The sequence below is a fragment of the Aotus nancymaae genome, unplaced genomic scaffold (genome assembly GCF_030222135.1).
Source record: "Aotus nancymaae isolate 86718 unplaced genomic scaffold, 86718_ANA_hifiasm-v0.15.2.pri h1tg000041l, whole genome shotgun sequence".
NCBI lineage: Eukaryota > Metazoa > Chordata > Mammalia > Primates > Aotidae > Aotus > Aotus nancymaae.
The window spans coordinates 40,209,024-40,229,703 of NW_026988455.1; the positions used below are offsets into that span (position 1 = coordinate 40,209,024).

General features: G+C 40.8%; 1 protein-coding gene across 1 annotated transcript in view; it reads right to left on the reverse strand.

The window, feature by feature from the left end:
• Positions 1 to 12,000: 12,000 nt before the first annotated feature.
• The window catches only part of TMC1 (transmembrane channel like 1), a 479,796-nt gene continuing 471,116 nt past the window's right edge, over positions 12,001 to 20,680 (reverse strand). Inside the window, exons 20-22 of the mRNA XM_064361646.1 lie at positions 17,297 to 17,375; positions 17,145 to 17,196; positions 12,001 to 12,125 (exon numbers count right to left, since the gene is read on the reverse strand). Of these exons, the coding sequence (XP_064217716.1) occupies positions 12,100 to 12,125; positions 17,145 to 17,196; positions 17,297 to 17,375 (157 nt within the window). The 3' untranslated portion in view covers positions 12,001 to 12,099. The remainder of the gene's footprint in view (positions 12,126 to 17,144; positions 17,197 to 17,296; positions 17,376 to 20,680) is intronic.

Sequence of the window (20,680 nt, forward strand, 5' to 3'; positions counted from 1 at the left end):
TGACCCTGGCCGGTTATGTGCCAGCAGCAATTGGTTAGTTTGAATTTTCTGCAGACTCCTCCTTCAGCTGCTAGCAAATAATCTAGGGCCAGCTGGTTCTGATAAATCACATTTCTCGTTTGAGTTTCTTGTTGGGCTAAAAGGGACAGAGCTTTTCCCATTTTATTAGTGAGTATTTCCAAAATAGGGGTCCAGTATTCCCATGAGCCAACCTCTGCCCATGTGGCCAGCCCATAATACTCAATAATTATCTCTGGTGGCCACTTATCATCTGTCCAATCTCTTATTTTTAGGTCTCTTTTCTCCTTAGCAGAGTAGACAGAATACCCTAACAGTTCATCTGTTTTAACAGATAATAGGAAGAAAGAGGACTTAATGATGCCTATGACACAGGCCTGTCCATCTCCCGGATTACACACCTTATACTGAGTACCATTATATAAACAGGTTCCCTTTTGTGTCCCTGTGCACTCATAATAACTGTAAGACAAAAGAATGGCAGTGACATTTCACCCTACCTTTGTAACCTGGTGGACACATTGAGAGCATTCTTCAAACAGTTCATGTCCCTGCCGTACAAGTCCAAATATTAAGAAGAAAAAGGCCCACGATGAAGTTCCTCCTGCTTCAGCCGTGCGTTGACCAGCCAGCTTCCGGGATGTGGCTGGAGCAAGGCTGATTAACCTTTTTAAGGTGCTTCTGCAGTCCTTGCCTTGATCCAATTCTCAGCTGTTGCTGGTTTTTACACAGCTGTGGCGAATTCAGGCTGGAATTCCCTCTACCTTCACGGATGTGGGAGTGGTCAGGATCAGGTCTGAGGTCCTTTCCATTGTGGCTTTAGAGGGGCTGTACTCCCATCCTTTAACCACACATGATCACCTAGTGAGAAAGGGTGAACTGGATTACAGGACATTTGTTATTTATTCAGGTTGAACGATCCTCAGCGATTCTCCCTAGAGCTGGTAACTGGCGTCCTAACTCAATCTCTCCCCACTCCCGAGGAGTTCTCGGGAGTGCCTGGAGTGGGGAGGGGCCTATGATATAAGACTTCATAGGGGAATATCCTGTTGTTTTTTAAAAGGGGGTACATCTAATTTTGAATGACACCAAAAGAAGTGCCTGCACCCACTTTAATCTTGTTTCCTGACACACTCTCCCTAAACTGTTTTTGATGGTTCGGTTCATTCTTTCCACTTTTCCAGAACTCTGAGGTTGGTAGGCAGCATGCAGTTTCCAGGTGATACCCAAGGCCGTTGCTGTTTTCCAGACTAAATCCTCCACAAATGCTGGTCCATTGTCTGATCCGATGTGCAGTGGCAGTCCAAACCTAGGGATAAGATCTCGAAGCAGCACACAGGTTACTTCATGGGCCTTTGCAGTCCTAATCAGGAAGGCCTTAACCCACCCCGAGTATGTGCACACCAGGACCAACAAATACTTATGTCCCCCACACTTGGGCATTTCAGTAAAGTCTACCTGGAGATCTTCAAATGGAGCTGCTCCATAAGCTTGAATGCCAGGGGGAATAGTTGGATTATGCCTCACGTTGTGTTGCCAACATGTGATGCATCGCTGTGCCACGGTTTTGGTCAAGGCTGATAAGTATGAGATGTAAAAGTACCGGCCCAACATCTTTGCAAGTGACTCTTGACCTAAATGGGTGGTCTCATGTAAGGCTTGCACAACCACTGCACATAGCAGGCCCTGGTATTTGGCAGGCCTACCAATGAGGTCTTTTGGTATTCATTAGAGTCACCACTGTGTGGGGTGCTTTGATATTTAAATTCTTCCCAGAGTTGAGGCTAGAATCTTTAATTGCCATTTCTCTTCTTTCTTTCTTTTTTTTTCTTTTTTGACAGCATAAAAGGCTGTGTTAAATCGGCTTGCCCCAAAGCCAGGGCTGACGGAAGTTTCACTTTTAGCTTCTGCCCCATTCAAAGGATGTCTTGTCTTCTCTCCTCTCCCTTCCCCTTTGTCACTTTGTATGGGGGTTTGGCCAGTACTGCGAAGTTTGGAATTCCACAATTTACAAAACCCACGGCTCCCCGGAGCTCTCTCACCTGCTTTTAGTCTCAGGTTCTGGCACATTGCAAAACGGCTTGCTTCCTCTCTGCTTCTAGGCCGCCTTCCCCCTTCCGGATGGTGAGCCTCAGATATTGCACTTGCTTTTTGGCAAATCTGGGATTTCTTTTTAGACACTTTATACCCACAGTCCTCCGGGTGCTGAAGTAAGGCATCTGTTTGCGCACTCGACTGCCGTGGGGTGTCCCAATAGAAGGTTCTCAGTATATGGGGGCAGCGTGCAAGCAAGAAGCTTTTGGGGGTGTAGTTACAGGTTAATGCCTCCCCAAGGATGTTGAGAGAGTTTCTGAGCCCCTGGGAAGCTGGGTTCAGGTGTACTGAGTGGTCCCACCTGCTTCTGGATTTCTCCCATTGAAGTGCAAATAGTTTTTGCCCCTCCGAGGCCAGTCCTATGCTAAAGAAGTATTCTTGAAGTCCAATTAAGTGAACCAACTATCCTCTGCTGGGAATAATCCCAACTGCGTGTACAAGTTGGGTGGAAAGCCACGCAAGCCCTGCATGGGCCTGGGTGTTAATATCAGTCTTCTGTTTCCGGCTAGGAAGTCTCCACCCTCCTTCCCGAGGGACTATGAGAGCCTGGATGACCCCCGACTGAGGCAGTTTTGGCTGCAAGGAGTCTTTTTTTGGTTGAATGGGATAGTGGCACTTGATGTGCACAATAGGTTTTGCTGGAGAAGGGGGGGGCAGGGGAGGTCCATTAAGTATAAGAAAAGTCTGTTCTCTTAACACCTTAATAACTTTAACAACATTGGTTTTGCTTTTTTCAATGGGAGGTTACAGGGCTGTCGCCTGGACCATGGGCTCTTTGGGGCCAAATGAGTCTGGACCCCCCCCTTTCTTTTAGTCCAGTGGCCCTTCCATTAGATTGAACAGAGCCCCTTCACTTTCATCTGGATCCTCCTGCTTAGGATCACCCCGTTCTCCAGTTAACTGTGGACATTTTCTTTTCCAATGTCCTATTTTTCAACAAAATGCACACTGACCGCATTGCAGGTGTGGGCGTGCAGACTGTGGGGCTTTCCAGGAACCCCCCTTTTCCCACACTCCTGGGAGCATTCCCATCATAGCAGCGCTATCAAGTCGGTCTTCCGTTGAGCCTGACGCTCCTTTTCCCTACGATTTTCCCTCTGGCTTACCGCCTCTCGGTTTACAAACACCTGGTTAGCTATTTCCAATAACTGTGAGGTATTCATGCATGCAAATCCTGCCTGTTTCTGCAATTTTCATCTAATGTCTTCTGCACACTGACTGACTAATGCCGTATTTATCATACACTGGTTTTCAGGACTCTCAGGATCAAAAGGAGTGTGCATGCGGTAAGCCTCACACGGTCTTTCATAGAATTGGGTAGGGCTTTGCTCTTTTCCTTGAAGAACCTCAGAGACTTTATTAATGTTTGTAACTTTCTGTGCCCCTTTTTAAAGTCCTTCTAGCAAGGCTTCTCTGTACCAGATTAGCCTCTGCATGCCCACCGGGGTGTTCGGATCCCACTGGCGGTCAGTTCCTGGTACCTGGACCCTGACATACTCTTGGGGGTTTTGGTAATCTGCAGGAATATGCTCCTCCAGCCATTTAGAAGAGGCTTGGAGTACTCTCTGCCTTTCATCAGTGTTAAAAAGATGCATAATCAGCTGATGGCAATCAACCCAAATGAGGTTATGAGTTTGAATAATAGTTTGCAGTAGGTCAATGAGAGCTTGTGACTTCTCGGTATAAGACAAGTTGTTATTTTTCCAGTTGATAAGATCAGCCGAGGTGAACGGCAGGTACGTGAAAACATGCTTTTCTACCATGTGGCTGTCCTCATCCACTCCTGTGTACCTGTGTTCTCTCAAAGGCATCTGCACCCTGGCCTTGGGTCGCAGATGGGCTGCCAGAAGGGGAGTTCCCTCCAGGAAGTGGGCTGCAATGGGTGGAATTTTTCCACACTCTCTTTTGTCTACTCTGGGGGGTTTAGGGGTGTGCAGCTCTGGCGGGGATGCCGAGGCTTCTGGCTCAGGGGCAGAGAGTCCTTGAGGAGGAGGGGGCAAAAACTCTTCTGCCTCCAGATCTGCCAGAATCTTGGGGGTCGCTGTTCCTGCCACTGAATCTGCCCAGACCTTAGAAGTCCACATCTCTCGGCGGTGACGGGGATGGTAGTTTCTAGCAGTCTGTCCCTTGGACACTAAAACAGTCGCTGCCTGCTCTCTTAGCCACTTCAGAGGAGGATTCAAAACTAACTGCAACCACGGGTCTATGTGTGGAAATTGATCGAGGTGCTCTATCTCACCATATATAACCTCATGCCTTACTTTGGAGACAAGATGCCTGTCTAGAGTCCCCTCTTGGGGCCAACCTACCCTAAATGCTGGCCAATCTTCCCTACATAAAGCCCTTAATTTCTCTGGTGTCATAGTTACTTTATAATTCCCACTAAATCCCTTCTTGAAATTTTTCAGCACAGTGGTCTCTAAAGGCGTGGGCTTGCTATGGGAGTGACTCATATTAACACTTCAAAGAAACAATTCCCACAGTTAGGAGAGAGTTAGTTCACTCACAGCAGTTCCCACCCAGCAAGATGCAGCATGGAGCACTCTCCAATTTACATTCACTTCAATCCTTTCACAACACCCAGAGGCCTCTTCACTCAGACGTATGTGGCTGTCTCTAATTCTTACAAATTGCTCGACACATGAGGCCCCTCCTATTGGGCCCGATACGTTTCACGACTGATGGGTCCATTCGAACACATCTACACACACACACACACACACACACACACACACACACACACACAAATTGCTCTCCTTCCAATTCAAAACCATAAGCAAAAAGCTTCCAAGGTTAGTTACACACACAGAGAGAGAACCACATTCAAAAGTGCCGAATCTGGCACCCGTGGGTGATCAGGCCATGCCTCCACCCAAAATGGGGTGGACTGTTTTCCTGGGTTCGATCTTACAATATTCAGTGGTCTGGACGTTCCAAATACTCATTCCTTCTTGGTGTTCAGACACTGGGTGGATCCACACTCTGGGGCCTCCCTGCTTGGCTCTGGTGAGGCCTTTCCACGGGGCAAACACCTGCCAGGGAGCACTTTTAGGATGCGTTGCCCCAGCGAGCAGGAGCCCCCCCACCCCACACACACACACAGGGATGCTCCACAGGGCCAGGCAAACCTCCTGAGAGACTTTTTCCTGCCATCTGCTATCCAAGACTCTTTTCCCGGCCCAGGCACCAAAAATGTAGCAGGAGTGTCCACAGGAAATGGATTGCTCAAACACTGAATGTAGAAGGAAGTTTATTTGGCCCAGGAGCCTGAGCAATAATTTGTCCAAAGCTCAGCTCGTCTAACAAAGGAAGGTTCCACCTTTATACAGGCTTATACTTTAGATATTACACGTGGAAGAACGTTAGGTTTATAGCTTTAGAAATAACATATGAAAAGGGTCTCAGTTTACAGCTTCAGGAATCACATATGAAAGGGTTCTGGTTTACAGTTTTAGGACTCACATGTGAAAAGATTTCTGGTTTGATCCTGTTTTAAGAAAAAAATAGTGCCTTCCAGAGAGTTTCCCTAAGACCAAGCCTGCCACCTACATGAAAGTGAAACAGGAGGCTCCAGTCAGTCAGCCTTTTCTTCTATTGAAATGCAGTGTGATAGTCAAAGGGGAAGTTGATCTCTGATGCCTGGGTCTGCTTCTTCAATATCATCAGAATTGTTTTTCTAGTTCTTTATTTGAGGAGATTCTGTCAGAGGGAAGAGCTGGGGCTCGAGGGCTGCTGATCCAATTCTTTTGTCCCACAGGTGCTCCCTTGATGTGGTGTTCTCCTAGTTCCCCTAGGGATGGAGCTTCCTGAGAGCCAACCTGTAGTGATTATTTCTCTTCTGGGTCTCCAGGCTGGAATTGGGGGGTGTATGCAAAGAGTCCTGTGATGTGATTCGTTTTCGGGTCTCTCAGCCATGGATATCAGCACCTGCTCTGGTGAGGTAGCAGGGGAGTGAAGCATCCTCTGTGAGGATCCTCAGTTGTGGTTTTCTTTAGCATGCTGGTTTTGTGTTAGTTGGCTTCTGGCCAGGAGGTGGCACTTTCAAGAGAGCACCAGCTGCAGTAGTATGGGAAGATACAAGTTTGCCCTAAGGTGGCCTGGAAAAGTATTTGGGTTTCTCGGGTGGTGGGCAGGACCATAGAGCTCCCAAGAGAAGATATCCTTTGTCTTTGGCTACCAGCACAGGTAGAGAAAGCCCATCAGGTGGGGGCAGGATTAGGTACGTTTGAGCTCAGACTCTCCTTGGGTGAGACTTGCTGTGGCTGCTGTGGGGGACAGAGGTGTGGCTCCCAGGCCAATGAAGTTATGTTTTCAGGGGGATTATAGCTGCCTCTGCTGCATCATACAGGTCACCAGGAAAGTAGGGGAAAGCCAGCAGCGACAGGTCTCACCCAGATTTCATGCAGTCTGAAAGGTGAGTCTCTCTCTACCACTGTGCCCCACCAACAGCACTGAGCTTACTTAGAGGTAGCTGGTGAGCACGGCTGAGAACTGGCCCTAGGACACAAGCCTCCCTGCTGAGAAAGCAAGCAGGGTTTTCAGGTTTCACACCTCCCTGGATGCTGCAACTTCTGTACTGGTATCTGCACCCCAGTTCACCCCCTTCCCCAGATTATGTCTGAGAAACTTTGTATTTAGTCAAAATTGTTACAAAGTGCAGCTGGAAATTTCCTTCCCCACTTGGTCTTTCCTCAGTTTTACTGGCAGTCCTCCCCAAGGACCCCCACAAGACAAAGTCAGAAATGGCTTCCCTCGAGACCAAGATCGCCACAGGGCTCTTCCCGCTGCTTCCTCTAACCCCGTTATTTTGCTTGATTCTCTAAATTTATCTCATTTCCCAGTAAGGACTAATCCTTCTGTGATCTGGACCTTCAGGTTCTCCAGTGAGCATGTGTGTTTGGGGCTGATGTTACCCCTCACACTTTGCACACTCACAGTTTTTCGGCTGTCTCACAAAGCCTGCAGAGACAAGCTGCTTCCTCCAAAGAGTCTGTGGATTCCCTTGGCTTTTCTGGTATCTTCCTGCAGTATTGCCTGGAGCAAAAGTTGACAATGTGAATCTCCACATGCTATTCTGTTTGTCTGAGTGAGAGCTGCAAGTTACTTTTGAACCATGATCGTAACCTGAGAAACATGACCTTCATGAAAGTGACAATACAAAAATTCAAATCATAATAAAATATCAGGAACTCTATCTGTTTTCATTGAGTAAAAGAATAATTCTGGGTTATTTTTAATAATTAAATCAAAACATAAATATAACTAATAACAAAGATTTGTTAATCAAACAGAAAAAAGTTAATTTCCTAGGTGGCACTTTGGATTGGTTATCAGATGTAGATGATATTCGATTTTATGCAGCATGTGAGATTTGGCTTCCAAATAATGATTTTAAAAATTTTCCTTAACCTTAAAACTTCTTTAAAAGAAAAACTGATAATTCCTATAGAGATTTTATGTAACCACAAATAAAACAGTATCAAGAGAAAAATTTAGTGACTTCTAAGGCTCATTGCTATGAAATAGAAAACCTATTAAGTAGTAAGATAATTGATCCATATATTGACCACAACTGCCTTGAAATGTGTATATATTGATTTAAATGTCTGTATTGACAATTATGTGTTTACACAAAAATTTGTTCTAAAAGGACTAAAATTTAAAGTTAATCTTTCTACTTTAATGTAAAGTTAATCTTTGTAATTTAATCTTTAAATTATCTAAGTGTACAAAGTAGAACAGTTAAACTAATTATACTATATTAATGTAGAGGAGTATTTTATTACTATTAAGATATTCTGAAGTACTTTTTGTGACATAGGAAAATGTTTAATTAAAAAGTGGGATAAAACTAGATATATCTAGTTTTATGTATCTATAGATATATATATCTATATTTATATATCTATCCATGCTATTTTATTGTGTCTATGCATATACAATTGCAAATTTGAAAAACAATGTTAACAAGTTATTTTGCATGGTGGAATTGTGGGAGTTATTTTACATTTTTATTTTATTAACATTTTCCAAATGTGCCATCATTAATATGTGCGATTTTATAAGTTTTTAAATAACCATCCCCATTTTGTATGGAAACGTCTTTGCAGCATATATGAAGAAAACGTGTATGATACAATATCTAACTGGTCAGAAGAGGACAAGTATTTTATGTACACATTTTTTTCATTATTTGTAACTACTGAGTCATCAAAATCAGTCCTGGAAAAGGGCAGTTGGTCCATTTGAGGCCAAATAGCCAACATGATCTATTACAAAAGAACTTTGAGAAAAAGATATCTCATGACAAGGCTTGAGAAGTCCTGATGCCATCATATAATGGCATTTCCTTCTTATAGGAGTGGGAATAAAGGCTATGACTACAATTCTGTGGGTTTTTTTTTTTTTAACATCAAGTTTAGGTCTCAAAGTTTCCTCCAAGAATGCAAGTGCATATGTGCGTTGAGAGCTGAGAACACATGCCAATCTCATTCTTGAGCCTCTTGTTTTTGAAACCCTGCTTACTTATTCTTTTGGTTATCTTTCTGGCTCTAATACTTGTAGAGCTCCATCAGGATAAGAAAACATAGCTCAGGTCAACGTTTTGTTAATATAAACCCCTTGATAAAGCTTAACTATGTGTTTCTCTGAGAAGCCTAAATAATTCAAAGAATATGTTGAAATGCAGTTTCTTAGTTTTTCAAATGAATAGCAAAGCTCTTTAGATAAATCTAGTTTTTGCATATATTTCTCAGAGCTTTTTTATTTTTCTCAGAAAGAGTAAGAAGTACAGATTTTTGTTTGCTTCTTTGCCTTAGAAATTTCTCCAATAGCTTTGATTAAATATGGAAATGAAGATACAGAAATAATAGCAATCAGATCATCCTAATGGAAGGGTATTTTCTGAATAGCCATAAAACAGTTTTGGAAGTGGTCTTCACTGCTTCAGATTCTTGTCTATATAGTAATATGAAAACATTTTCAACAATTCTCTGGAGACTGAAAGGGTTAAAATTTCTAAAACTGCTTAACTTAAATCAGGTGAGTGTTTAGGTGCTAGGAAACTCCAACATATTTTTTAATTTATAGAAATACTGAAACTTGGCATATTATGTCTGAATGATTATAACATGAACATTCATTCATTCAAAAGTACGCTACCTGCTGGACGTGGTGGCTCACTCCTGTAATTCCAGCACCAGCACTTTGGGAGGCCGAGGCAGGTGGATCATCTGAGGTCAGGAGTTCAAGACCAGCCAGGCCAACATGGCGAAACTCTGTCACTACTAAAAAATACAAAAATTAACCGGGCGTGGTGGCAGGCACCTGTAATCCCAGCTACTTGGGAGGCTGAGGCAGGGAGAATTGCTTGAATCCAGGAGGCAGAGTTGCAGTAAGCCGAGATGGTGCCATTGCACTCCAGCCTGGGCAACACAGTAAGACTGCGTCTCAAAAAAAAAAAAAGTACACTGCCTTTAGGAGATGAATGTCTTTGGGAAACAGTTTTTCATCTCTCATCATTCTTATGAAGTAGATCCAGAAAAGGAAGTGCAATCCACATTGTAAATATGACAAAACAATAAATCAATTTGCTAATCTTACTACTACACAGTGCAAACATGATCCAAGTAGAAATAAACACTAGCTTTATTTCTTTATTTGCATTATAATCTAATTAAATAAACTCAGCCTATCAACAAATAATTCATTTCTTACACTATTGTAACATTTTTTCATGCAAATAACATAACAGAAGTTTTTGTCTCATAATGCAATTGCTGTAAGTTAAATTGATTCAATTTAATTAACAAGCATTTATCCAGTGCCTACTTGTGCACAGCACTATACTAGGCATACAAAAGAGTTAGAAGATATAACCCCTGCTCACAGAGAATTTACAACCGGGACAAGAAAGATAAGCCATGCATTCAAAAAATAATAAGGAACCATTACAAATCACATGAAAATCTATATAAATAATAGACTCTGAATTAAAGACACAAGAGCCCAAAGAATCCTAAAAAAGGAGTGATACTATTAAGGGTGAAAGTTAATCTCAAAAAGATAACCAGAGGAATAAAGTTTAGAATTGTCAGGGAAACAGTGCAATTATTCTATGGCCAATAGAGTTTCTCCTTCTTTTCAATCATCAGTAAATCAAGAGAGTTTCTCCTTCTTTTCAATCCTCATGTATTGATGATTGAAAAGAAGGAGAAAATCTGAGACAGGATCATAAAAAATAGCAAGTCAACTGCAGGGAATGGCAGGCAAATTGTCTTAGCTTTGGAAAGGCACATTGAGTTAGGAGATGCAATTGAAGTCATACAACAAGGCTAGTGAGGGCATTGAGTGTTACTATTTAAATTCAATTCAAAGTGTAAATCTATAATGATGCCTAAACATATCTATAAATCAAAGCCCCCAACAGAAGTGTGTTTACCCAACCTTAACAAAAAAGCAAAGAAAAAAATTATAGAATATTAGAATCTAAGTTTACAGGATATGACTGTAAGTAAGAGTAAGTAGTTAGGCAAACATAAGCAGGGCAAGAGAGAGCCCCCTCAGCCCACAGGAATGTCAGGTGACCATTAGTTGATGGTCAGGTGGTTGTTAAACTCTCTCTTTAAAATAATAATTGGTGGTAGCCAGTGCCAGGGAAAGGCAGGCTCCCAATAGATAGAAACACCTGAGCTGGAGATCTCAGGAGTTGGACAACTGGGCTCAAGCATGTGCACTCAGCAAAATGGCAGAGTTTAACTGGTATATGACCTTATTCTAAGAATGCTGGAATGGTAAGGGAAAACGCCACAAGTGAACATGCACACAACTTCAGTAACACCTGGTGCACATAGCTCCTCCCAAGTGCTGGCAGGCCACTGTGCACACAGACAGCCCATCTCCCCAAAATATCAAGGGAGGAGAAATGCAAACCCCAGAACCATGCCAATTTATAAAACCCCAGGTCAAAGGCTGAACAGGGCACTTAGAACTCTCAAGTTGCCCACTTGGCTTTCTTCCAAGTGTACTTTATTTCCTTTTGTTCCTGCCCCAAAACTTTTTAATAAACCGTTCCTGCTCTAAAACTTGCCTCAGTCTTTCCCTCTGCCTTAAATCTGCTTCTGCCCCGCAGCTGATTTCTTCCCACCAAGGAGGCAAGAATCGTATCAAGTTTGATGCAAACCTGTATGGATTCACCGCTAATAACATAATCACTGGAAAACAAATGAGCATGAGCAGACTGACAGAACAGCAGTCATTTATGACGTCTTTCCTTTTGGTTTTTTAACTTTAACTCATAAAAAGCTAGGCTGTATAAGACTCACGTACCATCTCAAGGTAAGAGGTCTTCGACTCAGTGCTATCCAGGCCCCAATTCACATAGGATTTTTATTTACAAAAAGCCTATTTCTCTTCATACTGAACCCAGCACCAAATACAAAGGTGTTAGGTATATATTTGTGGGGGGCATGGGTGGGGAAGCGAGTAGAAAAAAAAAAGAGAAAATAAGGTATTGGTTTCAAAAAGTGAGTTAATGAATGATTACAGCGAGTACTTTTTGCAGATATTTCTGAACTTAGAGGAAAAAGGATGAAATATTTCTGCTCTCAGTTTAAGAAAACTAAGGCAAAAGAAATGTATAAAATGAAAGTTCATATAAGCAATTTATTTTTAATTAATCCACCAACTAAACCAGTAAATTGCATTGCTGGATCACACCCACTTCTAAACTCAATTGGTTAAAAAAAAAAAAGTAACGAAATGGAGTAGGGGAGAGAGCTGATGCACAAAAATAGTTTCTGAATTTGGAATAAGGTGAAGATTCTTTTTGCTCAGGTAGGATTGATGATGCCTTGATTGCCCAGCATGACCTTGAAAAGCCATCAGGGGTAGAACAGGAAAACAGACGCTCCACAGTGCTTGTCCTCTGGGCCTTCACAGATTTGAAACGGCAAGGCAAAGTGAACCTTTTCCGGGCTCTCAGGATACTTATGACTGGCCACCAGCAGCTGCAGCTGTTAAAAAAAAAGAAACAAACAAACAAACAAAAATAGTGAGAGAGAGAGAGAGAGAGGAAGATGAAGAGGATGAAGAAGAGGCAAATAAAAATGTAGCTTTCAGTGTGCTTAATGGTTCTGAATGAGGTGGCCAGAAATCAGAAATCTGTATTGTCCCATAATATTTAGCATTTTTATGTTCAAAATATTTCTATGTTTTTAGTTTGCAAAGTCTTCACAAATTCTAAATAAGGGAGAATGAAAGTACTACTTTTTTGGTAACATTTATATATTATTTCTTATGTGATGAATAGATAAATGTATTTCTTTCATATTTTTTCAATAAAAGAGTTCCTCATTGTTCAGTAGATATTCAGTAGGTATTTACTGGGTGGCCATACACATTATAGAAATATATCAGATGAATAGCAGGCTATAGCATTATACTATCATTTAAAACAAGAAAGATAACAATAAGCCTTAATTAGAATTTAGATTTTATAAGTCAGAATTTTCCATTCTTAACCACTAATTTGATAAATTATTCAAAAGCACTGCTGGTGTGTGTGATGTGTGTGCTTCAACCACTTCATCTTCTGCAAAGACTAGACAATTCTAATCAATTCCCACTAAGGTAGACTCCAACACAGACTCCATTTAAAAACAATACCCCAGGTAAGCACTGTGGGATGAACAGAGTGAAGATGGAGATAAACCCATTGCTCTCCGGGTGTAGGAAATACAAAGGTTTCCCTAAACCGCAGAGGTAGATACATTGAATTGAACTTTCACCCTTTCACAAACATGACAGTCAAGAAATTTTGGGGGTGTTGGGGAGGAGGATGGAGGAGGTTGCATAAACCTACAAGGAAGGGGAGAATAGGAAAAGAGACGATGATAAAATTTTACAAACTGGAAAGCAGACAGATTAATGATGCATGACTTATCAATTCTAAGAAACTGAAAAGCTAAGCCAGGGGAGGAAAAAGACAGTAAGCAACATAATCTACACACAAAATCTCCAAAATTCTCAGTGATGCGCAGCAACGGGTACCTCTGGAAGTCAGGAACCAATACAAAGAGGATGTTTTAGCTGTTCATTTAAGAAGCAGTCAAGCTTGGTGGGGCAAAGGGGTGGGGTTATTAAAAAACGAAGCAGCAGCCGGGAGCGGTGGCTCACGCCTGTAATCCCAGCACTTTGGGAGGCCGGGGAGGGCAGATCACAAGGTCAAGAGTTTGAGACCACCCTGGCCAATACGGTGAAACCCCGTCTCTACTAAAAATTCAAAATAATTAGCCAGGCGTCGTGGCGCATGCCTGTAATCCCAGCTACTAGTGAGGCTGAGGTGGGAGAATTGCTTGAACCTGGGAGGCGGAGGCTGCAGTGAGCTGAGATCGCGCCATTGCACTCCAGCCTGGGCGGCAGAGCGAGACTACGTCTCAAACAACAATAATAACAAAAGCAGCAGCAGTTAAAAGTCTGAGATCTGAGATCGGCTTCACTTGGTACAAATGAATAATTGCTCCTCCCCCAACCCCAGCCTTCAATCTGGCAGAAGCCCAGAGTAATTTCTTTTTCTAAAAAGAGTAAAACAGAGATGCGTCTGGGCCAGAAGACTACAAGGAGTGCCGCAGTAAAAACAGGGGCTAAGTGAGCGTTTGTAGGCTGAACGCTGAGTCCCGCCGTGTCGTTTTTCCCACGCAGGTGCTACAGGTTTCGTGGGCAAACCTGTACTCTCTGGGCAGGATTTCAGAAGTAATTTTTCTGAGGAATCTGATCAGCCTAAAAGGAAAAGCCTAAAAATACTGACAAGGGGGTCAGCAGCAGCCCAGGCAGAGTCCTCCAGTGAGGATCTGCCCACAAGCCCCGCCCACTTGCCTAGAGCTTCCAAACCCACCTTTGCATCCTACCCTGAAATATGAGCTGAGAGTCACAAAGCAGGGGATCACCAAGCAGGGGGAAAAGAAAGGACAAAACGGCTTAGAGAAAACAGACTATCAAAGGCAAGAAAACGTCAAAAAGAGTTATTAATATTTTCATAAAGACAAAACAACCCATTGCAGCCATTGAACAAGGAGAGCATGCTGTTTAAAAAAGAAGAATTAAAGAAAAAAACAGCTTGCAGGAACTAAAATTATGATAGCAAAAGTGAAGAGGCAAAGAGAAATGTTAAAATTTAAAGATAAGGAAATATGACAAGGGGAATGTAAGGATGAAAAATAAATAATAGGAACTCTACATGCAAAGAAAAAAACAACAGAAAATGAATGGAAAGAATTCGTAAAAATTCCCTGCAACCAAATAGCAGAAGAACCCACTGATGAGTACACAAGGAATAAAAATAGATCCATGCAAGACACATCATCATGAAATTCAGAACACACCGATAAAGAGACCCTATAGCTTTCCAGATTGGAAAACCAAACAGATAATCAAAAACACAAGTTGCTCAAAAAAGACTAGAATCACAATGGCTTTAAACTTCTCAAGAGCAATAGTGGAATACAGAAGGCAATGGGAAACCTCTGAAAAAATATTATTCTGAAGGGATTTTATTTCTAATATAATTAGATGAGTATTTTTGACACTCAAACTATCTGTCAAAAGGGAGAGTAAGAGAAGGACAATTTCAGATGTGGTCTCAGAAAATTTGCCTCTCACACACCCTTTCTTACCCACAAAATGTGAGCAAACCAAAACAGGGGAAGTTGGAGAAAATGGAAAACACGATATCCAAAACAGGATAGAGTGATAGAGATCCTGCTGAATGACAGTGAAGAAAAATGGAAGGATGAGAGTTGTAGCCCATACGCCAGTTGAAATTGGAGAAGTTCAGAAGATTCTGGGAAAGACTTCTCCAAGGAAATGAAATGGATAGATAACCCAGTATGTCTGAATATATTGAGAGCATAATTCAATCAGTAACAGAGATTTGGAAATTAAACGAATCACTGAAAAATATATATAAAAAAAGAAAATGTTTAAAAAGAGAAATTATGAATCCTGAGAAAATTTAAAAGTATGCACAAGTATCATAGTTTACTACTTAGCCCAGCTGTGAAGACATTGTGTGTCCATAATAATGTATATTGGCCTAACCGAAATAATAATATAACTACATAGTGGAATGCATAAAGAGACTGGGCAAGAGCTTAAAAACTTATTAAATATTACCTATTAAAATTTATTATCTCTATTGTAGTTATTATCTCCATTATTAACTACAAGGGAGATAATAATTTTAATAGATAACACTTCAAAGTCAAGAAATTACAACAAAATTAGGCAATTTGGAGAGAAATATATAAAAATCAATTTAAAAATTGAAAGTGTCTTGGGGTAGTTGAGTGTATGGGAGGGGAAGAGAGCAAAATTAATGTAGGAGGCGGAAGAAGATGGTGTTTTTCATGATAAACTTTATAGAATTATGAAACTCTAAATAAAAAACTCTAAATTATGCACACATGCAGCATTGATTTGAAAAATTAAAAAATTTATTTAAAAAGTCTGATAACTGTACATCACCGTAATCATTTAATTCAGCACCCAGCATTCAGCCTCACATTTCTGCCTGCTAGACAGAAAAGAGAGAGGAAAAAGAAAAAAGGCTAAGCACGAAGAAGGCAACAAAAGCAAGTCTTGAACATGTTGTTTGGGGCCACCCAGCATCTCTGTCGTCTTCTCTTAGGTAGGTGTGCCCTCCCCAGTGCATTTCATGTGTCAGGAAAACTGACCAATCCCAGCTCCAAGGGTGGGTCCTGACTCAGACAAGTATGGTAAGTTACAGTGACTGGCACAGGAATGGACACATGACCCATTTGGGGCCAATCTGAAAGAAGGAGAGATTGAGGAATTTCTAGGAAAGAAGTTTTACAGTCTGAGGACACGGCACTGGAAGTTGCTGCATCCATTCCTGCTGCCATAAAGGTCAGCCAGCGTGAAAGGAGGTTAGCTTCAGAGATTCCCAGAGAGGTGGGCTCAGACCTGACCCTCTTCTAAGAATAAAAACCACCCTGAAGTCTGGGCACAGTGGTTCATGCCTGTAATCCCAACACTCTGGGAGGCCAAAAGGAGAAGATCACTTGAGCCCAGGAGTTCAAGAGCATCCTGGGCAACATAGCAAGACCTCATCTGTACAAAAAGATTAAAAATTAGCTGGGCATGGTGGTGTGCACCTGTGGTACCCACTACTCAGGAGGCTGAGAAGGAAGAATCACTTCAGCCTGGGAAGTTGAAGCTGCAGTGAGCTGAGATCATACCACTGCCCTCTAGCCTGGGCCACAGAGCCAGATCATAACTCGAAAAAAAAAAAAAAAAGTGGCCTGAAGCCATACATACCATTTCCCTGCATTTGTGTGGTCAAAGAAATTACTCTTTCTTAATTAAACTAATTTGAGTGTTTTATTACTTACAGTGGGGAAACAGTCCTACTAATATAAAGAGTTTTAAAGTTAGGAGTGAGGGAAAAGTTGGAAAAGATTTTTACTAAAGTTCATACGTATCACCTTTCCATGGGGAGCTCAAAGCATAGTATTAATTTTGGCACCTAGAAGTTGGCTTTATTCTAAGATTTTTAAATTTAAAGAGGTTTAAAAAAAAGAAAGAAAAAAGAAAGTTTAATAAATTAGAAAAAGCTTCTGGCAATCAGTGGTGGAAACTCCAGAGAATCCTCTTGGGATCTTCTCAGAATATCCTTCCATGTATGAAAATAGTCAACATGGGCAGAAGAGCATCTGCATTTGTATCTGCTGTTTGTGTATGACTATATGGGGGACTTCTTCATTTTCTGTGCATTTTCAAGGTCACTTTAAAAGATCACTACTGCCAAGTTTACATGCCAACATTTTCATTTCTCTTTTTTTTCCTCCAATTAGAAAACAACCAAATCCCCTGGATGTGATGCCTGAGAAGGGCTAAAATGGTGGAGGGTAAGACTTGCTGATGGCAATAATGCCACTTGCCACCCAATGGAGAAAAAGCAAAAAAAAAAAAAAAGAAAGGAAAAGAAAAAGTGCAAACATAAACCTATCTCCAACCTGCTCGTGCAGCTGCCATTTTCTTGTTTCGCATTTTATTCTCCAAAGCTTGCTACACAATAAAAAATGAGAGAAAAAAATTAGATTTCCCAGTGTTTTCTACTACCTACATTAATAAAGATAATGTTTCTATGAAATAAAATGTATCTTACCATTTTCATCTTCTTTTTTAGATCCAGATTTGCTGCCTTCTGGCCCTTGGCAGTAGCATTGAGATAATAGATGGTCAAACTAAATTTAAAAGAAAAAAGTATATGATTTAGGGTATTTTTCAGTTCCCCAGAATACATCTTAAATTTACATTAACTAAGTTATGAAATATCAGCATGGGAATGAACATTAAGCTATTTTGTACTGTAAATCTCTTGTCTTAAAGATAAAAGCTGAGGTCCAGAGGTAAAGAGACACACTCAGGATGACAGAGGGATGAAGCTGGGGTGAAGTTGGAAAGTTGGGGTCCAAGCCTCCTGATCCACAGCCTGCTCCGTCTGCCATTTCACACTGCCTAATATTAGCTTTTTTCTGGAAATGTATTAACATCAGTTTAAATTATAATTGAAAGTAGCATTTTAAATGGATAGCAATGGCATCCCAGAGAACTGAAAACCCACTGCAGTTTAGGGAATATGTCGAACAAAAAGAAAAACGACTTTCGGCCTTAAACTTTGTCCTTTGGCCTTTGCAGCTAAGAATCTAATCCTCACAGGCATGGATAACGAACATCGAATTTTTTCTGTAGAATGTATTGTTTGCATTTCCTTCTCCCTCAAAAAGAAAATGTTGTATAAAGGAATATTCTTGGATTTTAAATGACATTTACATTCTAGAAAGGGCAAATTCTAGCCAGACAATTCTGTAAAAATAAATATGCTTATCTTCACAACGCAAAACGAACAAACAAACAAAGAAAAAATGCAGTAGAAAAGGTAACTTACATTACTCTTTGCTGCAAATAACTGGATATTGAACACATTTCCTCTACTCCCCAAAATGCAAGACAATACTCTTTATGAGCCATCTGGTTCTAGCAACATAATTATTGATATGGTTTGGCTGAGTTTGTTTATCTCTTATGCGAGTGATAGGAATTTAGCTAAAATTACATACATAAAAGCATGCAGGACAATATCTGGCATGAAATAGGTGCTCGATAAATGTGTGTGTGTGGTGTATTATAAGGATTTTCTTAGAAAAGTTCCTGGATTTGGAGGATGAACTCAAAGATTTCACAAGTCATTTTAAGTTCTGGAATTCTCTATTTATCCACCATGTTTTTCTGCCTTATAATGCACATTAAATAAGTATTCCTCACAAATCTTTTCCTAGTCTCCAAAGGAATGAAACTGCCTACAGCGAACTAACCTGAAGTCTGCTTAGATACCCAAAAACCATCCAGGTTAATTTAATATAATCCACTGGGGGAAATTCAAAATACTAGTACAATTCTCTAAATAAAGGTAATAAAAAGCTAAACCAATTGTATGGGCCCATAAAGTAGAAGATGAGATTTCAGAATTTGAAAAAATAAAATAAGTGATAAACTAAAATTTGAGTTTTAAATCAGAACCTCAGAGCTACAATCAACCTTTCAGGACATCTATTTGACACTTGCATGCTGCCAGCTTTTCACCAGGCTGTCCAGATCAAAGCAAACTAGGTCCTGCAGGCTGAAAAGGACTGCCAGACTGTTTTGTATGGTCCATGAACTAAGAATCGTTTTTCTGTCTTTAGATGGTTATATTAGTAATTACTTAATTAGATCCTCAATTTTGCCTCTTGGCCTAAAATGTCTGCTATCTGGTCCTTTAATTAGAAAAAGTGTGCTGAGGCTGGGTCTATACCATCTCTAACAAATGACTTTCAGCCCATCTGAAATTCCCACTGATTCTGATCCCTGTTTGGTGCTGCAAGTGAGTGTAGGAAATAAGTGTGAAGAAGATCTGAGTTTAAATTCCGCTTATTAGTCACTTGATTGAGACCTAACTTCAATGTGTTATTAATAATATGATTAATGAAGCCAACTTCTCTAAACACTCTTAGGATCAATTACAAAATCTTTGGATTAAGGCATTTGAACAATGCCATTCCTTTACTTAAAAACAAAGCTATCTCCTAATAAATTAAGAATATAGTAACAAAATCTGACATTTACATTGCGATTGTGTGTGTGTGTGTGTGTGTGTGTGTGTGTGTGTTTTAAACAACACCTCATTTATAGCACTGCAGGGCCTTGACTCTTAAAGGCCACAGGATACTGATTAACATGCTCTCAGAAGCCACTGTATCATGGAAATACAGAGAAAGAAAATCGTTTCAAAGGCCATCTGGTGAAACATGCTGCATTCAGTGGTCATTTTCTAATGCATCTGTGCCAGAGATTTACTATCAGATTCTTAACAGCACCCCATTATCAAGGTCATATAATATATAATGGTAATCTGATTTACTGTTTAATTATCCCTTCAGGTTATTAGCTCTCCCTCACAGAAAGAATCCTGGTAAAAAGAAGTGAACACTGGATTTACTGTCAAAGGATCTGCTTTAGGTCACACTATGACCATTTTACTCTCTCTCTCTCTCTCTCGCCTAGGGAAAATCACTTTCTTTCTGTAAGTCAATTTCTTAGGTAATAAAATTGAAGAAGATAAACCTGCCCTCACTACTTTATGTGGCTTGTGATCATGACAGTAACTGGGTCAAAATCTCTGCTCATTTACTGCAAACCACTGTGAGTTCTCTCCCTGAGATTTCCTCGCCTTACCTTTATTTAAATGAACCCAATCCTTTGCATCAACTTTGTTCCTAGTGTCCTTGGTGTTGTTTAATATTTACCCAATGACTGAGAGTCACGGCACTTCCAGATGTTCTATGTAGGAGGCACTTGGGGACTGAAAGGAAGAGCCAGACACTGCGTTTGGCTATTCCACAGCAAGTCTATAGAATCTAAGTTTATCTGTGGTGGCCAAGAATCAGAAGCCAATGAACATTATATGAAAACAAAAGTCATCTGCCAACTTCCCCTTTTGAAATCACTTCTGAGTTTCAAGGGACAGACTACAGAAACTTCCCGAGACCCTCTGGTCCTTGAGTCTATTATCATGAACACACAGTTATTGACAGCCCTCTAATAACAAGGACAGGGCAATTTTTAAGATCCTTTAAGCCCTTGACCCTAAAATATAGACTTTAGGGCCCCCAAGGGGAATATTAACTAAGAGGCTCATTATTTCTGTATATTCACAGCCATCTGCTTTATGGAACAAGAGGTGGAGGCCGGGTTGTTGGGGGAAAGCTCAATGTCCTGATTAGATTAAGCATTTAGCATTTAGCATTTATATTTCCCTTGCTTTAGCTGTTTACAGATAATTATTTTGGTTACTTGGGAACAAATCTTATAATCCTGGGGAAGCAAAGACAGATGCAGATGGCTGTGAATTACATCCAATAGGATCAGAATATGGCTCATGAATTTTAGCCTCTCACCACCATGTAATCAGTGTTGAATTTGGGTAAGTTACAGCACAACCCTTAGGGAG